Below are 25,306 nucleotides of genomic sequence, written 5' to 3'. Positions count from 1 at the left end.
TGCGCACTATCTTTCCAAATAGCACGACTGAATTGTGGAACCCCATGGCTGGAGACAGGGGAAGGTAGGTATTGGAGTTCGATGTGCCCTGCAGCTGACACGGGTTGAAAAATCCGAGCGCGCTGTACGCACTGCTGGTGACGTCACAGCAAGCGCGCCGCGCGCCGGCGGCGGCCCGTCTCGCGGGGCCGTTTCACAGAACTCGACGAACAAAAACTGCGTAATGGCCCAGCTATTTGGCGGCGAGGAAAACAGGACAGAGGAAGGTCACTCGTTCAGGCACGACTGGGGCACTACGGCAGACTACGGCGAGGTAGGGTAAACGGCAGCTGCTATGGTGGATATTTGTCGCGGAAGGCCACTGGAACACTGAGGAAGGCCACAAGTTAATTACGCACAGCCGTTCGATGCGCCTCGCACTGCGGATAGCGTACTCACGTTTCCTGTTTAGTACAGACGTTCGGCCCTTCGAGCGCTGTAACGACGGCCGCTAACGCCAGGAGGGCCGGTATCCTCATCACTAGTCTCCACATCACGCCAGCGCGCAGCGGTCTCAGCCAGTCTACTCCAACGCGGGCTGCCGGCGGCCGCTCACTCCACCCAAACTCGCGGACCCGGCGGCACTGCGTGTCCGCTGTCCGCCGCGCTCCGCCCGCGACCGGCTCCCCACCGCTGCCAGTGACGTCACGCGGTCTGAGCTGTGCACGGCCGCCCGTAAACCGCCCCACCATGCCAGGGCCGCCGCGCCGCGCCGCGACGTCAGCTCAGTGAGAGAGACGGCGCCGCTCCGCTCTTGTTGGTAAATAAAGTCAATGAGCTAAACGGGAGGGTAAGTACCCGGTATAGTGCACATGCTGCCGGTCCTAGCGCTAACTCTCGCGCTTATTGGTGTTTCCCCAGTCGCTAACGCTTAGGAGGGGGCTTTTACGCGAGCTATTTGCGAAAAACATAGTGCATATTTCTTAAAGAGTTTTTCCCGCGCCCTGCTGGGGGGGGGGGGCGGGGGGGGGCGTGTTTGAGCACCAATAACTGCCATTTTTGCGAAGCAAGCGTGTTGCTACATGACACAGGAGTCGAGTTAGAGGGGGGCATAAATACGCCCCCCCCCCCCCAGCACACCACGGAAAACAGACCACCAGCACGGTGCGAGTTAATGACGTCATAGATGACTAGATGACGTCACACAAGGTCAACGACGTAAATGCGAAGCATTGGACCTTGCCAGAAGTGCATGAAATCATGATTACATGTGCTTGAAAATAATAAGAAATAGTTTAAAATCGTTCCCGGCACAAAAAAAAAACAGTTTCTATATTTCCCCCCATTAAAGGGACCCTCCCACCTTCAAAAAAGTTATTGAATGGCATAAAACTTAAAAGTGATGTCGCTCAGTTCAAAAAGAACAAAAAGGAATATGTACCAAATTTCACCGAAAAAAAAAATATTCACCGGGTTTCAAGATATTTACACGTTTTTACATGGTGTCATGTCTGGTAGGATAGACAGCTCTCTTCTGCTATGTTTCCGTTGCGCGTTCCCGTTCGTCAAACTTGCCGTGCTGATTTCATGTGTGTTCCAACTGCTCGCGTTGGAGCGTTCTCGTGCTCGTCTTCGTTGTTCTGTCGGCTCCCACGTGTTTTAAACGCACGATTACTCAAACACCCTTCTTACGACCAGGGGCGCCGCCACGGATTTTTGACTGGGGGGGACGGACTGACCGACTGAAAACCCAAAAGTAGGCATTCTTACCGTGGCTTTTTCGGTCCGATGCATTCAAAGTTTAAAGCAAATATGCCACTTTTAACATTGGGTTTTGAGCTTAAGTAACAGTTTTGTAGCCTGAGCTGAGACGAGAACAAATCAGGAGCTTTTATGGCTCAACGATCACCCTAGCCAAAGATATCGGTATCGATTTTAGGTTTGAAGACTGAAGTCATTCCCATTATTACACTTTGTCATTCCCTTACCGAGGAATCCATTCCCTTACGGAAAAATGCCAGCCAATCAGCATTCAGCTGGTTTGAACTACGTACCTAATCTGATTGGTCAACGCTTAATCAGCTTCCGCTGCAATATAGGTAAGGCCTCTACGAAAGACGGAAATTGGTTCTTATGTAATAATAAAAAAAAACATTTTGCAAATACTCATTATGTTATTTCCTGACCATTTTAAGCATAAAAACTCATAAACCTGTGGCAAAACAACTGGTTTGAGGAAAGTAGTTTAGGTATTTCCTTTAAGTAATGGCTGTAGACCGAATTCCCACCGAGTACCTACCTATATACACACCTGATGTCCGATTCAATTTTGACATGGCAAAGCCTCTAGTGCCTCATCATTCAGGGTATAATTGCTGATGTATGCCACTAATCTGATCGGTAATGCATATTGCATAGGTAATGCATATTGCATACCCGCGTGGGGGAGGAGGCGTTGTATAGTTACAATCTCTCTGTCTGGTTTGTGCATGAATCGGCGCGAAGCGCCGCGAAAATTGGCAAAAAACATCAGGCAAAACTGCTCTAAAATACAAATTTTGCAGCCCGTTTAACAAGCTTGATACCTACCAGAAAACCTTAGGTCAGGTCACCAAGTCAAGTAGTCAAGTCGCCTCAAAGTTTTGTGGTCCTGTCAACGGTATAGCTTATTTCTTAGAAGCTGAAAATGTATTGTAGTGTGACTGCAGAACTGTGGGGTCGGAGCCGGAATCAGTCGGAGTTGACAATAGCCGCGTTTACATAGGGCTAGTTGCCAGATAGTGGAATTCCACTAACGAGACATTTTTTCCACTAACGAGACATTTCAGGCACCTTCAGATAATTCTGACGACCTATCCGGCCAGAAGGACCAAACCGATTGACAAAAATAAATACATCGTGGCGGAAGAACACTAAGAGGTACTTCAGGCCTAGACATAGTATAGATGTCGCAACTCGCGGCCTTCCCGGCAGTAAGGGCGAGGTATAGATGACGCTACGGCAGCAAGTCACTGGAACGTACGAGTCGTGGAATGGAACGGAAGATACGGAACGGGGGCTTCTTAACGGAAGCTTATTCGTTTAATTTTCATTTAAGAATTGATTTCGTGCGCTAGGGAAAGAACATTGTCTTCTTTTTTCATACGTCTGCACCCCCCCGTCCCCTCCATCCTTTGGATCAGCCAGTGTGCAGCAAGAGGGTTCATCGGAGAAAAACAACAAAGAGCAATCCTCCCTGAGCCTGTCAGGTCAGAAATAACCTGAGCATAGGCGACGGAACGGGGAGGGCACCGGGGCACCGTGCCCCCCTTTGATTTTGGCCTGCATGGAAAGAATGGGACCAAAAGTCGGCGGTGTCCCCCCCCCCCCCCTCCGCGGCTACTGAAGCTGAGGACCGTTCGTTATGCCCTACTGCCCACGCTTCTTAAAATTTCAGTAGTAGTCAGTTATCTGGCCAATGTTTCCGTATAGGGGCTGGCAAACACAACTGAGCCTCGTGAGTGGGATGAGTACTGGACACAGAAGTGGACAATCTGTTGGCAAGAAGCCCGCAAGGATAATATCTCGAAACTCAGGACTACGTATACAAACACTTTAAATGCATCTAAATCTATACTATAATCGAAAGCCGCATTGTTGTGAACTACCGGCACGTGCGTCCAATCACCATCAAGAACGGAAGTCCGACCTACAGCAAGCACGACAGTCCGATCAAAAATGTATTGAAAAATAACTAGCAACTTTAAACATCGCCTTCCTCAGCCACGCTCTACACCGCATCACATAAGAAAACCGCCAATATCGATTACAAAACACACATAAAGGAATTCCGTAGGTATAGATCAGAGGAATACTTCACCTCCTTTATCTGGCGCGTCAATAGGTATAAAGTAATCTTTGGCGTCTACGCACTAGCAACATCTATAATGCAAACAGCAGTTCAGAAACCATCCACTAAAATTGTAACAAGGCAAGGGTTGGTCAAAATAAATTATAGTCACCGTGATAAATAGCAAACGAAATACAAAACAAGCACAACAAAGCATTCCACACTCGTTTAGACTGTACAACATGCCTACATAAGACATTGCAGCAGTGTACGAGGAAAACATTCTTTAAAGATGCTAACGTGGGGAGTTTTAAAAGTTTGGTGAACACAGTTACGAGTCACTGCACAAGAAATGTAGCGCGGTCGCCAGCCGGCCCAGGCGAAAGAGTCGACGGAGACGGCGTCAAACAAACCCGAGAGGGGGTAGTTTCATCCGCATCAGCGGAGGCGCTCTCTCTACCAAGGTCGTCAGTTACCAGCCGCAGCACCCTGCTGGCGATTTGATAGCTGCTCTCATTCTCAGCTGGCTGAGCGCCATGTGCCGGGTCATCCGGCTCCATGATTTCCCCTTTCATTAGCAGCTGCTGTTGTAGTTATTGTTGTTGCGTTCCTTTCAGCCGCTGCCGCAGCATAGCCGTACGGTTCTGGATGGTTCTCACGGCGGCAGCCAGGGTCATCCGTCCTGCCAGCTCCGCCGCCAGGCGCGCGCAGCGTCGCGCGCGCCTGCCTTGCAGATAGTGCTGCCCAAGTCGATCGGCGGACGGCGCTACCGTTGGGATAGGGCGCCAGCCTCGCGCGCGAGGGCGTCCATCCGCTCGTTGCCCGGAAGCCCGCAGTGTGCAGGAACCCACTGCATTATCACTGGATGGCCCCCTCGGTGAGCGCTGCCAGCAGCCCCCATATGTCTGCGGCCAGAGGGGCTCTCTGGGCCGCCGCGCCGCTCCGCAGGAGGGCCAGCGCCGCCATCGAGTGGGTACAGACGATAATTATCGGAAGAGAGGTGTCGCGACCAGTCTTGGTCAACAGCTCCTCCAACACCGCTCTTAGGGCGAATAGCTCGCCGCGCGTGCTAGAGCAGAGGGCGCCTGCCGCGACACGCACCTCCCGGATGTCGCGGTTCAGGGGGGGGGTGGCCCCTCCTCCTCCATCTAGCACACCATCGGTGGCGGAGCTGTCTGACCAGATCAAGCTCGCCTCAGACGGGAGCTCCGCCAGACGACTTTCCGCCGCCTTGGCTCGCCAGCCGTCGCGCCCAAACTCGCTTCAGGCCGTGAGTCTATAGCCGGCGCGGTGGCGTGGCTTCGCCATACTAGCCTTGGGCGGGTTGTCCTCAGAGAACGCGTTCGCATTGGCGAGGAGGCGAGCAGCGCCACGAGTCCTGAAATGACCAAACAATATCAATGGACAATCAAAATTGTGAAAATTGGCATTAACTGCGCAACTGATGTTTGCTTCTTTGTTTATTAGGGTTTACGGGCGCTACGGTGGTCATTTTGCACCCATGACGCTGTTCTGGTGAACCTGCGCAACTGAGCAGTGATCATGCCATAACTTATATTTGGCGTAGTGGCAGGGTTCCACCTAAAATTTCGGCGCACGTCAGGTGTAAAGTTACATGCGACAAATTCAGCGCATGTCAGTTGGGGAGACTAACCCCGCGTTCGATGTCTCCCGGACGGCAAAGATTCTACGCCGTCCGGCCAATCACGTTTCATAACCACAGCCGAGCCCCAGCTGACCTTGGACGGGATTGGCTGGACGACGTAGAATCTTCGTCATCCGAGAGACATCGAACGCGGGGTAAGGCTGCTGGAGTGCTGGAATAATATAAAACGAGGGCACCAAAAATTGATCCTAAATGACCATACTTGGACATTAATGCAGACCCTCTCTGTATCACCAATTGTCAGAAAACAACCATGTGTTTGAAAGAGCGTTAGACAGTCATGAAGCCAGGATAAAACACAGTGCTATTTTCTCAAAGCAGCTTTTACATGATAGAGTTAGGTAACTCTCTCTCTCCGTTAACCATTCGCAAGGCCAAAAAGGCCTATTGGTTTTGAAAGGCATTGGATTACAAGCTGAGCATTTTTTACTTTATCATAAAATGTTAAACCTGCGTGTAGATGAAGTCTGAACGGTGGTTTGTAGGCTGATAGGTTGGAGGTTGGAGGTTAGTAGGGAAGGGAAGGTCAGGATAATTTCTGCTTTTTATTTTCATTGGACTTTAGCCTTCATCAACACACGCATCAAAAATATTTACTTGAGCATCTTCAAGCCTCAATATACAACAAGGTGTGCCACAACACACTGGCGGATCCAGGGGGGGGCATTAGGGGCATATGCCCCCCCCGACAGGAGCCTGGGGAGGGCATTCAGTACAAGTATGCCCCCCCCCCCGTTCAAAATCTTACGCCTATAACGAGGAACTAAATAAACATGGATTAGAAAGTCTTCCTATGTAACTACTTTTGTGATCAGAGTCGTTTTAGTAACCTCAATTTAGTTGTCATTGCTTTATTTTGTCTAAAAGTATGTTGCTTCTTAGTTCTTACAACAGGGAAGTCATGCCGCTTCAAGTTTCAACCCTTTTGACCGTATTGTCTAACGATGGCACTCATATTGCGCAAACCAGGAATCGGCCGCCGCCTATGCTTGGGAATAGGGACGGTTAGAATATGATTTACCTGTATGGCCACAGCCAGTGCAGCGTAACCGGGGGGGGGGGGCACAAGGGGCGCGTGCCGCCTCATTAGATGCATGGTGCCCTATGGGCCCGAGAGGCCCTGCAGTGCCAATTGGCCGCTCAGGGTCCAAGCGTGCCTTATTTCGACTGAGATAACACCCGCAGGACTCGTGAGAGCACCTCACGGAGTAACGGGCTCCTGGGTCGCCACATATCACACATCTCCATAAGGGCCCCACTCCGGCCTCTGAGGGCCCTGTGCTGGCCTCTGAGTGACCTTGCTGACCTATTAAGCGTCAGCTCTAATTAGAGTCCTGGCCCATACCCGCATGGAACGGCTCCACACCAGTGTCTCTGAGGGCCCATAACGGCGCCTTTGAGGGTCTCACACCGGCGCCTTTGAGGGCCCAACACCGCCAATCTGAGGGACTAACACCAATCTTTTTTAAGGACCTACATCGGCGGCGGCTCTGAGGGCCCCACACTGGCGCCTCTGAAGGTCTTACACAGGCGCATCTGACGGCTACCTACCTGCAACTCAGTGGGCCCCACACTGGTGACTCTGAGGGCTCCCAGTGACGCCTGAGAGTACCACGCCGGTCTCCAGGATCCCACAGGGCTCCTGAAGGCCTCTGCTGGCCCTTGCTGGTCTCTTGAAGACCCCTTGCCCCCATGCATGTGTCTCTGAGGAGTGAGGACTCCCACAACGATGCCTTTGAAAGTCTTCACCGGCGACTGTGAGGGCACCACATAGACACGTCTGAGGGCCCTACACCGCCACCTCTGACACACCAGTGTCTCCTGAGGTCCCACATCGGCGACTCTGAGGGTCCCACACCGGCGCCTCTGGGGCCCCACACCAGTGCCTCTGGCAGTCAGCCACCGGTAACTCTGTAGGTCCTACACCGGTGACTCTGAGGGTCCCACACCGGCGCCTCTGGGGCCCCACACCAGTGCTTCTGGCAGTCAGCCACCGGTAACTCTGTAGGTCCTACACCGGTGACTCTGAGGGCCCCACCGGCGTCTGAGAGTACCATGCCGATCTCTAAGGACTCCACAGGGCTCCTGAAGATACTGCCGGCCCTCACTTGCCGGCCTGTGAAGGCCCATTGTTGGCATCATACGGTCCGTTACCGGCCTCTGAGGGCCCTTTGTCGGTCTCTGAGAGGTCCTACTGGGTTATTAAGCATTCGCATTTCGCACCAACAACTCCAAGGGCCCCACACACAGCCATCTGTGAATGGTGTGGGCTTAGCGCCACACCAGTGTCTGAGGCACCACAACGGCGTCCATGTGAGGGCCTCACACCAGCACCTTAGAGGGCTCACACCGGCTCCTTTGTGGTTCCTGCACCAGTGCCTCTGAGGGTCCCACACCACTGCCTCTGGGGAACCCACACCGATAGCTTTGATGGTCCCACGCCAGTACCTCTTAAGGTGCCACACCGGCGGCCCTGGGTCGCCTCTATAGGTACACCAGTCATTCTGAGGGCCCCACCGGCCCCACCAATTTTCGTCGATTTCTGGCGCTTCCCGGGTATTTGTCCCAAAAGCCTCCTCCTCCTGGATCTGCCAATGGGGTTCAGGTGTCCTACAATTTCTGTTTTTTTTTTTTTTAGAAAAAAAACTCGTGTCAGGGCTATGACGAAAAATAAGTGGCCTAAATCCGATGAGAAAACAGGATTTGGGGGTACCTTAGGTTTGGCTCCGTGACCTGGTATGCCCCCCCCGCGCTGACACCCTGGATCCGCCAGTGCGGCACAACAAATTAAAAATTGATGATATGCCAATATATGGTCATGATTTTTACCACCAGAATTGAATTAAATGCCTATTGATGCCTTACCTAATAGGCTGAAATCTGATTAACCAAGCATTTTTTCTTGTGAATTGGCAGTCTAAAATTTGGCTGGCTTGAGCACGACGCTATTGCTCTAGCAGAATCTCAAACAGATGTCTACCAAGTGCCACTCCCAAGAAAGTTTTTCAAGATTCTAAAACCACAAACTTTGTTGCTGCCTGATCATGTGATGGTTGATCAAATGATAGCACTCCATCTGAGGCCAGTTTTACAAACAGAAAATAGCCACCTGCCGGATTATTTTGCCTCAAGGCTAATTCACATACCTATGGAGCATAAATGGTGAAGCCCAGGTTTAAAAGGAACAGGTTTCAAGACAATCGGCATGACAAACCAACACCTTACCTGCAGTTCAAGTTTGTCGATTTCTTTATCAAAATCTAGTCTTCGTCTAATCCACAAATCAAGATAAAATTACTGGATAGGTACAACTTCTTCTTATTCTTCTTCTGCACCTCACCCGCCGCCCCCTACACTTCTCCCTTATTCTGATAAATATATTTACATAATTTTCACAAAAATGCCACTCAACGGGGTAGATCTAAAAAAGTGCAGGGCTTAAATTTTGAGCTATAGAGTTCTCAGTGATTTTGAGACACCCAATATGTCTTCGGCACGCCGTATTTGTCTCTCACTGCCTGCGAATTCGGCGATATGATTGGTCGAAGGCCGACGCTATGGGTCCAAGAAAAGGCCAAGATTCCTGCCAAGATTCTTACAGATAGCCAAGGCCGATGACTGACGTGACTGACGGCATGTTACTGCCCTTGGCATATTGCCAATGCACTGCTCGGTCATATCCGCAGTAATGTCAACAGTCATATCGGAAGTAATATGGTAACTATACGCAAAAACCATTTGGCGTATAGCTACCATACTTTTCCGATAACGAGACATTCTAGATCAATCTCTCTGCTGTTGGCGACATCTGCTGAGAAATCCCAAGACCGAACGCAAGCACATAAAAGTAATGCACTCTAAGGATGCGTTCGAAATCTGGGAAGTGACGGATTTCATTTCTCAATGCGTGTCCCACTCCAGCCTTCCCCATGCTGTTCGTTCCGCCATCTATTGCCATGTTTCGCATTCGCATTTCATGAATTCACCACCCCGCCAAGTAGGTTGGTATCAAGTTGGTATAGGTGTCGCATCGCTCTGGTCGATCAGGCTGAGCCAGCTGTCTGGAGAGTGGAGCCGATCCGAAAAAAACGCAGAAATTCAAAAGACCGACTCCAAAGCAATGGCAGCATGCATATCAATAGAGCGTAATTCTGTCATGATTGCGTCAGAAGCAAACATAATGGCAAGAGTTTCTTGTGTGTCGGTAGGCGCGTGTGGAGCCGCTGGACCGACCGGGGACGTAGGTACCCAAGGGGGGACGGACGGGGTGCGCCTCCCCCGGCCCCCTAGGGGTTTTCAGGGCCCATGCTGGCAGAAGGCCCACGTTGGCCAAAATCACGTCGGAGACGAACGAAATTCATGGGAATCCCCAAAAAATCACGTCAGGACAATCAAGGCTCTCCGACTCGCCTGCCACCTGGGGTCATTCAATTTACTACATGGGGCCTCCTGTGAATAGCCGCTAGTGTCTGTGTCTGACCACCTCTGACTCCTCGGGTAGAGGGCCCTCTGTAGGTAGGAGGCTCTCTCTACGGGATTCCTCCGCTCCCCCCCCCCCGGCCAAATTTTAGGTTATACGTGCCTGCGCTAAGCCGGCGTCGGAGAGAGGAGTTGACGACCGAATGACAAGGAGTACTCGTCCTGAAAGTAAACATTTGGAATACAAACAATCCAAAGCTGTTCAGTATTTATATCCTTCGAGAGCAGTGCCTTCAATTTGGATACACTTAGCATTCATTTCCCACACCCGTGTACACTCCACGAAGGCTTCTCCGCTGCGGACTCCCGCTTCCGCCGATGCGTCAGTTCATACCCTGATGGCTTGCTGGGGAGGGTGGCCAAGTGTCGCTGTGCCGCCAGGTGTAGTTCATCAGCCGAGGCGTCGCGCTGCAGTGTCCCGATGTCCAGCCTGAAGGTGAAGTCTGGGAAGGCGGCCACCTCCCACGGCGGCGCGCTGGCATGCAACCAGGGGGTCGAGCAGCAGGGCGATCCCAGCCGCTCGCCAGGTTTCGTGCCCCACCCCACGCCAGCCCGTCACCGACTTCAGTCGGCTGGGCGGCCCATCTTCCGCGATAGTCCTGAGGGCTTGCCCTCGGGGAGCGCGTGCGCCTTGGCGAAGAGCTTCGCTACCAGCACGTCTCGCCGGGCGGCCAGCGGGCACCGGCATCAGTTCGGCCTCCGCCATCACTGCGTGGGCTGGGGTAAACAAGGGGCAGCCGGTGATATACGGGTAACCGCCTGCATCTCCCTCTGGAGAAGTTCCACGTGGGATTGTGGCGTCACCAGGAGCCAGGTGGCGGCCGCGTGCACCAGCACTCCACGGACGTATCCAGACGCTACAGCGCAGAGCTGTCGTTCCTCTAGTCCCCAGCCCCGCGCTGTCAGCTTGCGAAGCTGCTGGATCCGGGGCACACTCGGGAGCGGAGACTGCGGCAATGGGCCCCGACGTGAAGGAGCAGGTTGAGGGGGTGGCTCCTGTTATGTTCGTAATTCACGGTTCGAGTGAGAGAGAGCTTAAGAGAAACGCGATTTATTTACTGCCGGTGCGAATGGGCCGAGAGAGTCTTCCAAAAACTAAACAAGTATGGCGAGCGTCAGTTTTCGTCCCGTGCGCCACTCACGCCGCTTGGCGCGCACGGACAGCTGAGCGCCGGCAGGGGCGCTCCCAGGCACACAGAGGTGGGGCCGCAGAGGCGGTCCAAGTCTACACCCCCTATACCCGAACACAACATCCCCCCTCGAGACAACAGTCGTCAAAAACACACAAAAACACAACACTCCACGACGTTGTCTCACAATCACTCCTCATACGAGGTCGCACCCCATTGAACTCGGAGCCGACCAGGAGCGCGGCGCTGCCGTCGAGAACGACGCGGGAGAGCGGCGGCGGCCGTCTCCACCTCGGGTGACCGCACCGGCGGCGAGCGGCACACAACCGGCGCACTAGCAGCGGGTCGGACCGCCCGCTCGGCGGCGACCGCGGTGCTCTCTGGCGGCGGCGGCGGCGGCCGCTGGGGCGCGCGCGGGGCGGACGGAGCCACAGGCGGGGTGGGCTCTGTCAGAAGGGGCCGGTATGGGCGCAGGTAGCGGCGGTTCCGCCACAGGACCCTGCCACTGGCGGTCTTGACGAGGTACGTGCGCCTCTGACCGACGCCCACGATCACTCCGATCCGGTTCCATCGGCCGGTGGCGGGGTCTTGAAGGTCGACCCGGCTGCCGATCTTGAGCGGTGACAGCCGGCGCGTGCTCTCGTCGTAGCGTCTGACCACCTGCTCCTGGAGCTCGGCAGCCTTTTCTTCACAGACAGCGGCTGCTCGCTGCCACTCAGGAGCGAAGGCGCGGTGGTGCGTGGGAACACCAGAGCGAAGCGGGTGACCAAACAGCACCTGTGCCGGCGACCGTCCGTCTGCTCGGGGCGTGTTACGGAGTTCGAGCAGACTTCGGTCCAGTTGGTCCTGGTCGAGCCGGCCCGATGAGGACGCAGCCAGCACCAGCTTCTTCGCTGTCTTCACGCAGGCCTCCGCGTGCCCGTTAGCGCGCGGGTAGTGCGGTGACGACATCTCATGCCGTACGTCCCAGCGCTGGAGGAACCGGCGGAGCGTGCCTGATGCAAACTGGGGTCCGCCGTCTGACCGGAACACGGTCGGGACGCCCGTCTGCGAGAACATCAGTCGGAGCTGCCGCGTCAGATGGTCCGCCGAGGCGGTGCGGGGACACACAGTGACGTACGGCCACCCGGACAGGCGGTCCACATACACCAGGTACGTGCGTCCTCCAGCGGAGAAGTAGTCGGCCGAGACCGACTCGAAGACGCGTGTCGGTGCGCCGTCCTCCTGCCACATCGGCTCCCGGGCGTGGCTGGGCAGGCGCTGACGGCACTGAGCGCAGGCGGCGACAGTGTCAGCAATCTGCTTGTCGATGCCCGGCCAGTACACACTGAGCCGAGCACGGCGCTTGGTCCTATCAACGCCCTGGTGTGACTCGTGGAGTTTCTCCAGCACACCGCGTCGGAGGGCGGACGGGATGACCAGTCGAGCGCCGTAGACCACCAGTCCGTCGTCGATGGCCAGCTGATGGCGCACGCCCCAGTACGCTCGTACTGCAGGGGGCGTCTCGTGCCGGTTCTCTGGGAATCCGGCCAGGATCAGCTCGCTGAGAGTCTGGTACTCGGTGTCGCGCTCCGCGGCGGCGCGGACTCTCTCCAGTGTGGAGTCGACCAGCGGAGCCAGCTGGGCGCCCTCCTCCGATCGAGCGGAGGCCTGCAGCGCGGCAATGACGCTGGCGTGCAGCGGGTCGTCCTCGGTGTCCACCGCTCCGTCGTCATCAGCGGCGGGGTCGCTGGTGGGCGCTCGCGAGAGCGCGTCTGGGATCACGTGACTCGATCCCTTCTGCCAGCTGGTGGTGAAGCTGTAGGCCAACAACTTCTCTCTCATCCGCTGCAGACGCGGGTTGTCGATCGAGTTGAGCTGCTTGTAGTTTAGGATGGTCACCAGCGGTCGGTGGTCGACCACCAGGTCGAAGTGGGGCATGCCAGCCAGGTAGACATGGCACTTCTTGCAGGCCCAGAGTACAGCAGCCAGCTCCAGCTCGATTACAGCATATCGGCTCTCGGTATCGGTCAGGAACCGTGAACCATACTGGACCACACGCCAGTCCTCTCCGTGCCTCTGGAGCAGTGCAAAACCCAGTCCTCGGGTTTTAGCAGCGTCCGTCTGTAGCACGGTCGGCAGCTGGGGGTCGAAGAATGCCATCACCGGCGGTGACGACAGCACAATCTTGGTGTGCAGAAACGCTGCCTCGTGCTGCTCAGTCCAGCGCCAGACCCGGCGCGACTTGAGGAGGTCTCTGAAGGCCTGAGTCGAGCCAGCCAGCTCCGGTGTGAGGCCGCTCAGCTGATTCACCAGACCCATGAAGGACCGCAGGTCGGTGACGTTCTCCGGTCTCGGGAAATCAGCGATGGCGCGCGCCTTTTCATTGTCGGTGGTGTAGCCGGCCGGGGTGATCTTGTAGCCGCAGAATTTGACCTCATTCTGGGCGAACTTGAACTTCAGCGGGTTCAGCGTGATTCCTCGGTCGTCACAGCGCCGGAGGATTTCGATCACCTGCTGCAGGTGCTGCCGGTACGTCTGTGCCACGGCCAGGATGTCGTCGACAATCTTGACACAGTTTGGGATGTCGCCGAGCGCGGCATCGCCGCGCCGGTTGTACTCGTCTCCAGACGCACTGCATCCCATCGGACAGCGGACGAACTTGAACCTGCCCCACGGCGTGATGAAGCAGGTGAGGTCCTGACTTGACTCAGCGAGCGGCACCTGGAAGTAGCCCATCTTGGCGTCCAGAGTCGACATCCACCGGTGCCCGGCGGGCAGACTCGTCACGGCATCGTGAGGAGACCGGCAGGGGTACGTGGGTCGATTCACGTACCGGTTGAGTCCCGTCAGGTCCACGCAGAGTCGAAACCCGGACGGGTTCTTCGGCACGCACGAAATGGGATGGCACCATTCCGTCGGGTAGTCCACAGGGACGATGACGCCGCGGTCCAGCAGGTCGTCCAGCTGCGCCTTTACCTCGGCACGCCAGGCGAAGGGGATCGGTCTCGCAGCGGTGACCGACGTCGGACACGCGTCGGGCCGGAGTTCGATCGTCATCGGACCGCCGTCCATGACTCGAAGAGTCGAATCTTGCCCGAACACACGCGGGAAACACTCCACCAGAGCGGCTGCATGAGCTGCACGGACCGCCTCCGGTGGGTCTGAGTCGCTGTCCCAGGCCGGCAGCGGACCGCTGAGGCCGGCGGCCGGGCCGGGTCCATCGGCCGGCGGCGCCGGCGCGCCCGTCTCGGTCCCGGTGGCCGGACAGGGCCTGTCACGCGGCGCCTCATACGGGGCCGAGCGGCCGCTGGCGCTACGAGCGGAGCCGGCAGCGGCCGGCGGTGCAGACGGTGTGACGTCATTAGAGGGTGTGACGTCACCAGCGGATGTGACGTCAACAGAGGCCGTGACGTCATCAGCAGGGCGCGGTGCGTCCTCGACGGACCGGATCTGTGCCGGAAAATCCCTCGGCAGAATCCCCAGCGCCACACAGTCGAACCAGCTGAGTAGCAGGCCAGTCAGCTCCCTGATGACGAACACGGCAGCGGTGGTCGATCGGTCGCCCAGCTCCAGAGTAGCCCGGAACGACCCGACACAGGTGAGCGGCTGTTTCCCTACTGCTGAAAATGGCTGGCCGATGCAGGGCTCCAACTGCGCTGGTTCCACGCAGATGGAAGACAGGCTGTCTTCTCCGATGACTGTCGCCTCGGCGCCGGAGTCGGCCCGGGCCGGCACGGTGAACACACCAGCCGGCGTAGACAGTCGGACAGTCACAGTGGGAGTCGGCCGCGTCGAGATGCCGTTCACGTAGACGTCTCTGATGACACGGCAGATGCGCGGCTCTGACGGCTGCCTCACCGCGGGCCGCGCGCGCTCCGGTGCTGCGCGCTCGGCGGGGGCAGCGGCGCTCTCGCGCGCCACCTGGGCGCACACCACTGCAAAGTGGCCGCGCTGGCCACACGAGTTGCAGATGGCGCTAGTAGCGCGGCACGCCGCCGGGTCTGCGTGGGCGGCCCGCCCGCAGCGGCAGCAGCGCGCGCCGGCCGCGCCCGCGGAGCGCCCGCCAGGTTGGGCCGCGGGGCGCGCCTGGGGGCGGCGCACGCCGGCCGTACCCGCGGAACGCCCGCCGGGTTGGGCCGCGGGGCGCGCATCGCGCGACCTTGAACGGCGGTATGCCGACAGACGGCTCACTGACGCCGTCGGTGAGCGGAGGTCGGAGCAGGTAGCCCGGGCGTTCTCTGACGCACGGCAGATGTCCACCGTCTTCTTGAGGTCCAGCCCCGGATCCTCCAACAGACGCTTCACCGTCTCCTCGTCCCGCAGGCCACACACAATCTTGTCACGCAGGCGTGAGTCGTAACAGTGTGTGCAAAAGTCGCAAAATGCCGCGAGCTCCTTCACTTCGCACAGAAACTCCTCAAAATTCTCGCCCTGCTCCTGGACACGGGCGTAGAACGCACGGCGGTCGACCAGGACACTGCGCTGCTTACGGAGATGACTCTCCATTGCGTCTACCACCGCGGAGAGGGGAGAGTCGTCCGCTATCGTCAGTCCATAGCGCAGCACCCGGTGCCAATCTTCGTCGAGAAGACTGAGAAGGGCAGCTCTCTGGGCAGTGACGGGCAGCGCGGACGCGCCGGTCAGAAGCATGTACCCGTCCAGCTTCTCCCTCCATACAGCGAAGTCGCGCAGGGATGTGGAGGACGACAGCTGAGGCGCCGGCGTTGCAGCAGCAGGCAGGCGCACGGGCGGGGCGGCAGCCGACGTCCGGGCGGCTGTCGCCGCCGAGGCATCGTCGGCAGCGACGGTAGCGGGTGGCTGTCGGTCGGCGACAGTCGCTCCACCATCTGAGTGAGCCGCTCCTCGCGCTGCGCTGAGTCTCGCTCCCGCTGCGCCGACAGCTCCGCCTGCTGCAGGAGCAGCTGCGTCAGTTTCTCAATGTCACTCATCGTCACAGATCACGGCGCGCTATACACTAATCACTCGCACGGAACCATCTACTGACCGCGCCATGTTATGTTCGTAATTCACGGTTCGAGTGAGAGAGAGCTTAAGAGAAACGCGATTTATTTACTGCCGGTGCGAATGGGCCGAGAGAGTCTTCCAAAAACTAAACAAGTATGGCGAGCGTCAGTTTTCGTCCCGTGCGCCACTCACGCCGCTTGGCGCGCACGGACAGCTGAGCGCCGGCAGGGGCGCTCCCAGGCACACAGAGGTGGGGCCGCAGAGGCGGTCCAAGTCTACACCCCCTATACCCGAACACAACAGCTCCGAGTAGTTTGAGACGGTCGGCTGCTGGAACCGACTTTCCGTCGACTTTGATGGCGCAGTCCACGGCGTCCGCGGCGCTCTTGGAGACGACGAGCAGCTGCGTATTTCACCCGCTACCAGCATCTTGGACTATTTTGCCCAGCACACTACAGCGTCCGTCGCCTGCTGCGTCCGGCCCCAGCTCAGCGTCGTCTGTTTCCATTAACACTCTGAAATGAAAAAACAATTAGCAATTAAAATCAAAGTTCAGCACTGACCAAGTTTAACCAAACTTGACCAAGTTTAACCAAACTTGCCATTTCAACATAACACAGTGAGCTGTCAGAATGCTGTTCTTTTGTGCTTTGACACAGTTGCAAAATAGGTACCTTCATACGTATATCATAGAAGTAATTACCGGTTATTATTATTGGAGGAATTTTTGCAGCATTCTCGTCAAGTAAAATACATTATCTTCTTTAAAAGGACCATAGTTTTGTACATCCTAACATCTTCAAGAAGCAGTGGTGGTATATGCTACTTTGCGCGCAACATCGGTCGCACTTTTAAAATACCAAATAACTGTTTCCCAATGACTTCGTATGAACAGCGTAGGCCCCGGGAAATAAATAATAAGTGTAATATCTATAAAAAAACATTGAATATTTTTCGATGGAAATTAATGTACACCAGTAGATATTCCTTTTTGCTCACTCTCATCCATTGGACATCACTTTTATGCCAATTCATTAACTTTTTTGAAGGTGGGAGGGTCTCTTTAGGCGTTCAGGCTGCTCAATAGTATCTACACGCTTTTGCCAATGTACTGTATGTACATCCCAAGCACCGCGCATCGGTGCGGTGGATCCATCAAGCCCGATCGAGGAAAGGCTGCTAAAGTTGAGAGTCACTGAGCCAAAGTGAGCCTTTATCCATCCCCAGGTCCACTGGTCCGGCTACTCTAAAATCAAACAGCCTTTCCTCCGTCGGAAATCCACCGCACCGATACGGCGGTACTTTTAAAGACTGACTGTACTGTGTGGCACGATCAATCGTCGACAGAGCACAAGACAGGTGACTAATAATGCTTTCCTAGTTGATGATGCTATCTATGTGCCATTATCTGTATCGTACTGAGCAATGAGCATCAATAATAGTGGCATAACACTATGTTTTACACTCTGAGATGGGACGCGGCGACGATGGGATGTCACCTACCACACCGCCAGTGTGTGACGCTGCGCACGGTGGCCCGCAGCGCCGGCCCGCCGGCGCGGCGTCGACGGTAACGATCGCGCCGACCAGATCGCCAAGGAGGCGGCCGCGCTCCCCCAGGCGGCGGTCCCGGTTGACGTCGCTACCGCCCACCGTGCGGCCGTCAGATTGGCCCGCGACCCCACCACCGCCGCCTGGCCGGAGGGCTGGTACAGGACCCTGATGGGGAACCGGCTGCGGCCACCGGTCGCGGCGAGGGACAGATCGTCGGCCGTCGACGTCCACCAACTCCGCGCGGGCCACTGGTCGGGCTCCCGCCAATACCTCCACCGGGTTGGACGGAACTCTTCCGACGATTGCCGCCAGTGCCCTGACACCGACTGTACGGCGGGCCGGTGCACCGTGTGCCGGGAGGAGGCCGACACGTACCGGCACCTCTTCTTCCGGTGCCCAGCCCTCATGGGCTGGCGTCTCCGGAGGTACGGGACGATTTTCCCGAGCCCGGAAGACGTCTGCGACGACGGAGAGGTGGCGGCCCTGGCGGCCGCCGTGAGGGACCTCCAGAGCCGCACGGCTACACCGCGGTAACGCGGCTGGAGGGAACCACAACAACAACAACAACAACAGGTGCGTGGCGCTGAGCTGACGCCGCTGCTCCACTCTGGTCATGTCGAGGTCAGTGGCCAGCAGCTGGTGGTACGCCGGATCAGGTCAGGGGACGCGGGCGTATGCCGAGATCGCCGAGCTCGGAGGTGGGCAGCGCGGCGCGGAACACGCGACTGGAGGTGACAGTGACACGCCGCGCTGTCATCGAACCCAGTCAGCTGCTGGTGACCACCAGACAGCCCGCTCTGCTGACCTGTCACGTGACGCCGCCCCTGGCAGCCGGCGACATCATCTGGCTCAAGGACGGCCGCCGTCTGCCCGCCGCCGCCAGCCGGCCGGCTCTGCAGCTGACCGGCGGCAACCCGTCCGTGGCCGGCATGTACCAGTGTCACGTGACCGATGACCTCGCCACCACCCAGGTCAGGATCGGAGCGTTGCCGGCTCGGCTGCTGTTGTCGCTGGTTCAGCAGACGGTGCAGCCGGTGGTGGACACTGCGGTCTCATTCACCTGTGCGGCCACCGCGTCACCGCCGCCGGCTGTCACCTGGACGAGGGACGGCGTCGGCGCCGACCAGCTGGGCGGCAGGTTCCACGTCCAAGACAGCACCTCTGGAGTCAAGGACGTCACTAGTCAGCTGACGATTCAGCAGGTGTCCCGGGAGTACGGTGGGCTCTACCCGGCTGTGGCCAGTTCACAGCTAACCGCTCCGACGGATCGCCCTCCCGGTTCTGAGCCCCGGCGTCACTGCCTCCCATTGACAGACTTTTCTGGCGGCGGCAGCGGAGATATCATTGCTCCGTCTGCGGCGTGGATGGCCAGCCGGGTGGTAGACTCTGTGGTGCCGGCCGCGCTGTGGGCGCTCACCAACAGCTGGTAGACTGTGACCGGCAGCAGACTGCACAACTCGGCCACGTCCAGGTCGGCCGGGAACTGGCCCTCGCGCCGCCAGCACGCGCCGCCGGCCAGCCACAGGCAGCTGAGACCGATGGAGGAGGGTGACACGACCCGGCAGGTCAGCTGACGCGGCGCCACCTCCGGCACTCCCTCCTCTGTGGTGGCGGTGACGGGCGAGCTGGCAGGACCCTGGCCGGCTCGGTTACAGGCGCTCATCGGAACTGAGTATGCCGTGTTGGGCCGCAGGTGTTTGAGGAGCAGCACCAGCTCCGGTCGGCGGATAGACCTGGTCAGGGTGGTCTGGTCGGCCAGCCGGACGTAGGTGGCCGTGTATCCGTCCGTGGGTCGGCGACTGCGGCGGCGGCGGGCTGCACGTCAGCCGCAGTGTGCGCGGCCCGGGTACTGGCCGGGCAGGCGCGGCCGCTACTGGTGCAGTGCCTGGCGGTGGGCTGGCCGGCGGCGCGGCCCGTCTGGAGCGCCGACCGGCCGCTCGGCGTCGGCCGTCACTGGGTGCGGCTCGGCTGGAGTCTGCTGGGCTGGAGTACTTTTCTGCTGCCGCCAGAAAAGTCTGTCAATGGGAGGCAGTGACGCCGGGGCTCAGAACCGGGAGGGTGATCCGTCGGAGGGGTTAGCTGTGACCTCCCACCGGGGAAGGTCAGCTATCACTGGGAAGGGTTCGCTGCCACCAGCCACCGGGCAAGGTCATCCCCCACCAGGGAGTGTCAGCTGTCTTTGGGGAGGATCAGATGGCGAGGATCAGCTGTCACTGGAAAGGATTCAGCTGTCAGGAGAAATACCACCTTTATTATGGGGTTTAGAACAGCTGGAATGGCAGCTCTGTAGCTTGAGCTGACACCATGGGCGGCGGAACGAGGAGGGCACCGGGGCACCGTGCCGTGCCCCCCTTTGGCTTTGGCATTTTAACATTAGCCCTATGGGCGTTGCATGGAAAGAATGGGACTGGGACCAAAAGTCGGCAGTGCCCCCCCCCCCCCTAATTGAAGGTGTTCCGCCGCTACTGGCTGACACCTGACATTAGCGCATATTTTAAGTCTTAGCACCCCAGCAACCACTCCAGCCAAGGATTTATGTTATCAATTTGCTCTGAATCTTCTGAATGGAAGGGTTCACAAGGACATAGTCCCCGCTGAGAGGAACATGTTGGCATGCCCTCCACATTCTAAGCGCGCATACTGGGCTAGGGCAGAATTTGGTCTGAAATCATATGTACGCACAGAACCATGCATAGCCAATCCCTTACTGACAAAGGCCGGCTACAGCCTGCCAGCAGCCATATCCATACCGGTGAGCCAGACTGGAAAAATACACGTTATGCCGAATATGTCCGGCGTAGTGGCGGGATTGCGCCGAAAATTTAAGCGCACGTCTGGCGTAACTTCGCATGCGCCGAATTCAGCGCATGGCGGCGGAAGAATTTTTCGGTGCAGGGCGGTCGCATAAATTTTTGGCGAAAGACAGTCACCGAATTTATGCGGTACGGTGGTCAATCTAGCAGCAGATTCACCCCGCGGGCGGCTCTGGAGAGGTTTCGGGACGACACGTCCCCGCCCCGGTCGTCGCGTGCTCGAACTGGCAAGCCGCCCTGAGTCTACTCAGCGGAGGAACGGCCGCCCAGGTGAGGCCTCAACCTTCGGCGTAGAGATAGGCATGGAAAACCTTGTTGAACGTCGCCAAGCGTCGTTAAGCAATAGCAGTGGGTTCCTGCCCACTGCAGTATCGAGGGGAATGAGAGCGTGGACGATCTGGCAAAACTGGCGGCCGCCCTGCCCTCAAACGCCCGATCGCTGACCAGGGCGGTTCATTGTCCGGCCTCGCATCAGTGGCGCGACAACTGCTCAGAATCACTATTCAAGCCACTCCTCGGGAGCACGCCGCCGCTCCCCTCTCCCCGGAGAGGACCGAGAGGATGCCATTTCGGTGCACCAGATGAGGGCGGGCCACCGGGGCCGCTCGCTCCAATACGGCACCGAATCGGCTGTCTCCACTCCGCCGCGTGCCAGCAGTGCCCAGACAAGCGGTGCCCAGCGGCGCTCTGCACCGTGAGCCGAGAAGAGGCTGATGTGCCGGAGCACGTGCTGCTCCGCTGCCGGGCCCTCGCTGGCTCCCGTCGAAGTATTGGGTTTACGTGGAAATAAAAACTAATTCGGACGCTCAAACATGGGATAGCGTACAAAGCCCCGAAACACTCTGCCTGGTTGATATAGCCTTGATCAGTATATGAGCACATGTGCTTTATATGAAAAGGGCTTGATTTTCGCACAAATAGGCACCTAATTTTTGGCGCAAATCACTCAGAAATTTCGGCGCAAAATGGTCTCACGGGCGTCCGGCGTAGTGTATGGATGTTTTCCAGTCTGGCCCGTGAGGAGTCTCATAAACAAGATATATTGAATATTAATTTTAATTCTGAAATAACTCCCATGCCTGCATAATACAGAGGAGTGTGGTGAATTGAAAAAACAACTAGGTAATGCAGCCACTCGGGCAGAATTCAGCCATTCATCATGCTGTTGGTTTTGTAGGTACTCGGAGCACTGCAGTGTACCAAAATCATATTTTGGGTGTCAGAGGGGAAAATTGCTGACCAAAAAAAAGGATGAAAGTGAAAAATTGTCGGTCAGGTAAGGCCCAAGAATAGTGGGAAAATGATCAAAAACATTAATCTATCTACAATTGCTCCTTCTCGGTGGAATTGGGAGTGGAAAATTGAGCTTGAAAACTGGAGGTGAGAGTGGAAAATGCTTTTTGCATTTCTATGTCGTTTCCCACCCACATCTACAAATTTTGGGACACTGCGCAGCAGTCAATGCACATTATGGTTCAGTCGCAAGCCTTGCTTTAATCAACGAAAGAAAATTACTTTTTCTATCATGCATCAAGAATTAACAAAATTTTTGTTCATATTTTTGTTTTTACCTTTTCTCATTATTTCATGCACACCTTAAAATCATGAAACTGTAGCGAGCAACTGATTGGAAGATAGGAATGTCCTTGCTACATTTCTCGACATTATCAAAACATCTTTTTCCAAACATACCTATCAACATCCTGGAAATATGACTTAGCAATATATTGAGGTTCCATACCCTTGACAAGGCAAATGCACCAACTTTTAAACCAAAACAACTGTACTAACTCTTAAATAAATTTGTGACTTCAACTTATACTCCCTTACAAAAAAAAAAAAACAAAATCCTTGCCTGCTGGATCGAAAAGCAATAGAGCGCTCTCGCCCCACACCCTATTTACGTGAGACCTGCACAAACTTACCAGTTGCCTGCAGTCAGAACACGACACCGTTTTCATATTGAAAAAGGGCATAGCGTATAGAAGAGTAGCGACTAGCGTCTCACTGACCTTAGGCCAAAACATTTCACTTGATGACATCCACGCAAGGCCAATATGCAGTGTAGATAGGCATATCAACATAGAAATGATATGTCCAAATATGTCTTTGCCGCGTCATAGTTGTAACGCACTGCGGGGAACTCCAGAGATCTGATTGGCTAATATTAGCCAATCAGTAGCATATGTTACTGGAAACTGTCATAGTGGAAGTAAATTGGTAGCTGTTTCAGCTACCAAACTGATAAAGGAAATAGGTAAAATTGCTTATTTTACACGAACACCTGTCATACGCTAATCAAAGTAGAGCTAATGAAAATGGCATTATCCCACAAAGGAAAGCCAATTTGCCACGTAAGCCACCATGAATAGATTTGTTGAGCTTGTCATCACGTGTTTTTAACAAAAAAGTCAATGAAATAATGTAATTTACGAATTTCTAGCACTCACATGCATATTTTCGTCTGCACACCGAATTGCGTCCAGGATATTGGCCATGGCGTATTTCTTGTGAACCCTCTGTTAGTGGAAATTCCACTATCTGGCAACTAGCCCTATGTAAACGCGGCTAGTTTTGGCCAGAGTCGGAGTTGAGGTCTTCGAAATTGTTCAGATTTTGACTCCGAGGTCGGATTGGTTTAAAGTCATGCTCTTGGCTGGTTAGACGAAATATATTATGCCCGTTTTCGGCCAGTCGTGTTATACGACACACGTTGATCACGATATCAAAAATCGGCAGTTCCGCGATGACAGGTCGGATAAGAGCTGGAGTTTTGTTGGCCGAGGTGGCAGGGGTCAGACCAATGCATGTAGGCCCATACCCCACATACTGAGTATCTAAACCTCCTGGACCCTCTCAGATTCGGCACCGTTCCATCGCTTCCATCCTCAGGACAGTCAAATCCTTCTCCTCCACGCCGCGATCCCCTGCTCCGGGCTGGAGGGCAACTCTATCCCATGCGGGAATGACTCCACTGGAGCTATAGTCCGTTGCCGGGTACAGTGAGTGCCAGTGGGCTGGGCTGCCTGTTCAATTGGTCGAGTTCAGCCCAAGTGGCTCACTGGGGTGGCTGCCCAGACCAATTTCTCCCACTAATTCTTTCATCCTTCCGGCTCTGAAATGGTCTCATTGGACCGAAGGGCCTAATCAAATTTCGAGTAGGAAAACAACCAGTAAAACGCCTTTTGGGGCGACCAACGGAGCGAGCGAGGGGGTGGGCCTTGCACGTACGAAATTGTGAGGGGGTACCTCCAACCAACTTGTGCACTGCACACTACTAACCGGTTTCTAACGATGTGCCAAATTTGAGCGCAATCGGCCTAGCCGTTCTCGAGATCTGTAAGCGGCACCCTGCACGTGCGCACGTGCAAAGTAGGTCCCACCTGACTTTTGCACGGCACCCTAATAACCGGTCCCTAACCATGTGTCAACTTTCAGCACAATGGGTTCAGCCGTTCTCGAGATCTGGAATCGACCCCTGCACGTGCGCACGTGCAGCAGCACCCCAACTTTGGCACATGGTCATGGATATGCATTGCCTGGTGGGTGCCTACCTACCTACATGCCACCTTTCAGCGCAATCGGCCCAGTATGTTACCGAGATACCTATTGCAATTGTAACAAAACTGACACCTCTTCGTTTTTCACGTGGCGGGTGCATAATGGGTCACCCACATGCATCGAGAATAGTTCAATACTTGTTAGAAGGAATGAAGGTACCCTACAAAAATTACCGCATGTAAATCAGTCAAGTGGTTCCTGAGACATAAGTCTCGCAAAAGCGTGACCACGGCCGGCCGGCCGCTCATACTCAGAAATTTCCCAAAAGACTACGCTCGCTTCGCTCGCTCCGTAATGAGTTTGGGGGGGACGTCCCCCTTCCATTCTGAGAGTGGGGGGACGCGTCCCCCCCGTCCCCCCCGGTGGCGGCGCCCATGCTTACGACATATTTAATGATTCTAAGGCGACTTTACTCCGTCTTTTTATCATGATTTTTTAGGCCAGACTGCCTTTATTTTTGTTGTTTCTATTTTTGACTGTTCAATTTTAGGGCTTTCCCAGATTTTCTTTTATTTTAGACAGTAAAGGCTATTGCCATGTACCCATTGTTTACAAAGTCACATGTGTGAGTGGGGGTGAATGAGGACCACCTTAAATGGGCGTTGCCTGTGTGTGGCTTATCTTTAATTAATATAGGTACAATAGGTACAATACAGGCAGCCACAATAGCTCTATGTAAGTGGCACCAATGCCAGAAGTTTTCAGTGCTCTTTATCAGAATTTGTTAGGAATTATACTTGGTCCTGTTGACCGTTTAGTTCAACGCGATAACATCGCCTGCTTGGGTTTCACTTCAGTCCCGCACGATGTCGCTAACACAATTCTGACCAGGTGGCAGCACTTAACAGTGTCATGCCTATCAAATGCAGGCTTGCCCCAGTTCGATGTCTCTCGGACGACGAAGATTCTACGACCTACGTCGTCCGGTCAATCACGGTCCATAACCGCCGCCAAGCCCCCGCTGACTTTGAACGGAATTGCCCGGACGACGTAGAATCTTCGTCGTCCGAAAGACATCGAACGCGGGGTTAACCCTCGCCGGCACAAGGGATGCAACCCTCCCCAAAGGTTTTTCGCGAATAGCTCGCGTAAAAAGCGGCCGATCGCAACGAAACTTTAAGAACCCTCGCATTGATCAATTTTACACCTAACCTGAAAATTTCATGGCCCTAACCCAAATGACCTATGACCTGTGACCTACTTTCCGAGACCATGTTTGGCCGGAATCGCAATTCGGCGTATGTCTGCTCACATTAGCCGCGCGTTTGCAAGCTTTTCGTGGTTTCAAACGTTCAAACATGTGATTTGATGTTGCTCCCATGCATTAGGGTGGATGTCAAGGTTACCT

General features: G+C 55.5%; 3 protein-coding genes and 1 long non-coding RNA gene across 15 annotated transcripts in view; all 4 read right to left on the bottom strand.

The window, feature by feature from the left end:
- The window catches only part of LOC122393131 (protein draper-like), a 60,350-nt gene extending 59,669 nt beyond the window's left edge, over positions 1–681 (bottom strand). For 4 of the 9 annotated variants that reach the window (XR_006258639.1, XR_006258640.1, XM_043388805.1 and 1 more), the window contains exon 1: positions 439–640. Coding sequence is in view for 4 of the 9 variants with exons in the window: in XM_043388805.1 (XP_043244740.1) it covers positions 439–533 (95 nt within the window). In the remaining 5 variants the exon portion in view is untranslated. Of the gene's footprint in view, positions 1–438 lie in introns of all 9 variants that reach the window. The other 5 variants (XR_006258637.1, XM_043388803.1, XM_043388804.1 and 2 more) reach the window with 3 other exon arrangements.
- A 3,061-nt stretch (positions 682–3,742) lies between these two features.
- LOC122393133 lies at positions 3,743–9,109 on the bottom strand. 2 transcript variants are annotated; one of them, XR_006258645.1, is made up of 3 exons: positions 8,700–9,086; positions 5,548–5,625; positions 3,743–5,186 (listed from the first exon to the last, which is right to left on the bottom strand). It is a non-coding gene; the product is annotated as an uncharacterized LOC122393133 (long non-coding RNA). The 2 variants fall into 2 exon arrangements; XR_006258644.1 differs by lacking the exon at positions 5,548–5,625 and having other exon boundaries at positions 8,700–9,109.
- A 2,163-nt stretch (positions 9,110–11,272) lies between these two features.
- Positions 11,273–16,014, bottom strand: LOC122393128 (uncharacterized protein K02A2.6-like). The gene is made up of 4 exons (XM_043388799.1): positions 15,831–16,014; positions 15,261–15,576; positions 14,446–15,041; positions 11,273–14,154 (listed from the first exon to the last, which is right to left on the bottom strand). The coding sequence occupies exons 1-4, from the start codon at positions 16,012–16,014 to the stop codon at positions 11,273–11,275; spliced, it is 3,978 nt and encodes a 1,325-aa protein (XP_043244734.1).
- A 69-nt stretch (positions 16,015–16,083) lies between these two features.
- On the bottom strand, positions 16,084–22,635 carry LOC122393132 (Down syndrome cell adhesion molecule homolog). Of its 3 annotated transcripts, XR_006258643.1 has the most exons (3): positions 22,090–22,248; positions 17,534–19,580; positions 16,084–16,545 (listed from the first exon to the last, which is right to left on the bottom strand). XR_006258643.1 is itself a non-coding variant. In XM_043388807.1 (2 exons), exons 1-2 carry the CDS (start codon positions 19,245–19,247, stop codon positions 16,519–16,521), a joined length of 273 nt encoding a protein of 90 aa, XP_043244742.1. In that variant the 5' UTR covers positions 19,248–19,791; the 3' UTR covers positions 16,084–16,518. The 3 variants fall into 3 exon arrangements, 1 of the variants encoding a protein (XP_043244742.1); XR_006258642.1 differs by lacking the exons at positions 17,534–19,580; positions 22,090–22,248 and adding an exon at positions 22,323–22,635; XM_043388807.1 differs by lacking the exon at positions 22,090–22,248 and having other exon boundaries at positions 19,002–19,791.
- Positions 22,636–25,306: the final 2,671 nt, after the last annotated feature.

The sequence above is a fragment of the Amphibalanus amphitrite genome, unplaced genomic scaffold (genome assembly GCF_019059575.1).
Source record: "Amphibalanus amphitrite isolate SeventyFive unplaced genomic scaffold, NRLGWU_Aamphi_draft 000517F_arrow, whole genome shotgun sequence".
Classification (NCBI taxonomy): Eukaryota; Metazoa; Arthropoda; class Thecostraca; order Balanomorpha; family Balanidae; genus Amphibalanus; species Amphibalanus amphitrite.
Note: the sequence above shows the minus strand (reverse complement) of the source record. Positions and strands in the feature narration are given on the sequence as shown.

Bases quoted from the DNA above. Each gene is read 5' to 3' on its own strand.
- LOC122393128 (XM_043388799.1), bottom strand. From the start codon at position 16,014: ATGAGTGACATTGAGAAACTGACGCAGCTGCTCCTGCAGCAGGCGGAG. The intron at 15,577-15,830 runs GTCGGCTGCCGC...CCGCGGTGGTAG, and splicing joins GCGGCGACAGCCGCCCGGAC to ACGCAATGGAGAGTCATCTC. The intron at 15,042-15,260 runs GTCAGTGAGCCG...CCGCGCTACTAG, and splicing joins GACCTCCGCTCACCGACGGC to CGCCATCTGCAACTCGTGTG.
- LOC122393132 (XM_043388807.1), bottom strand. From the start codon at position 19,247: ATGAGCGCCTGTAACCGAGCCGGCCAGGGTCCTGCCAGCTCGCCCGTC. The intron at 16,546-19,001 runs GTGAGCGCCCAC...TTTTCATTTCAG, and splicing joins TCACAGTCTACCAGCTGTTG to AGTGTTAATGGAAACAGACG.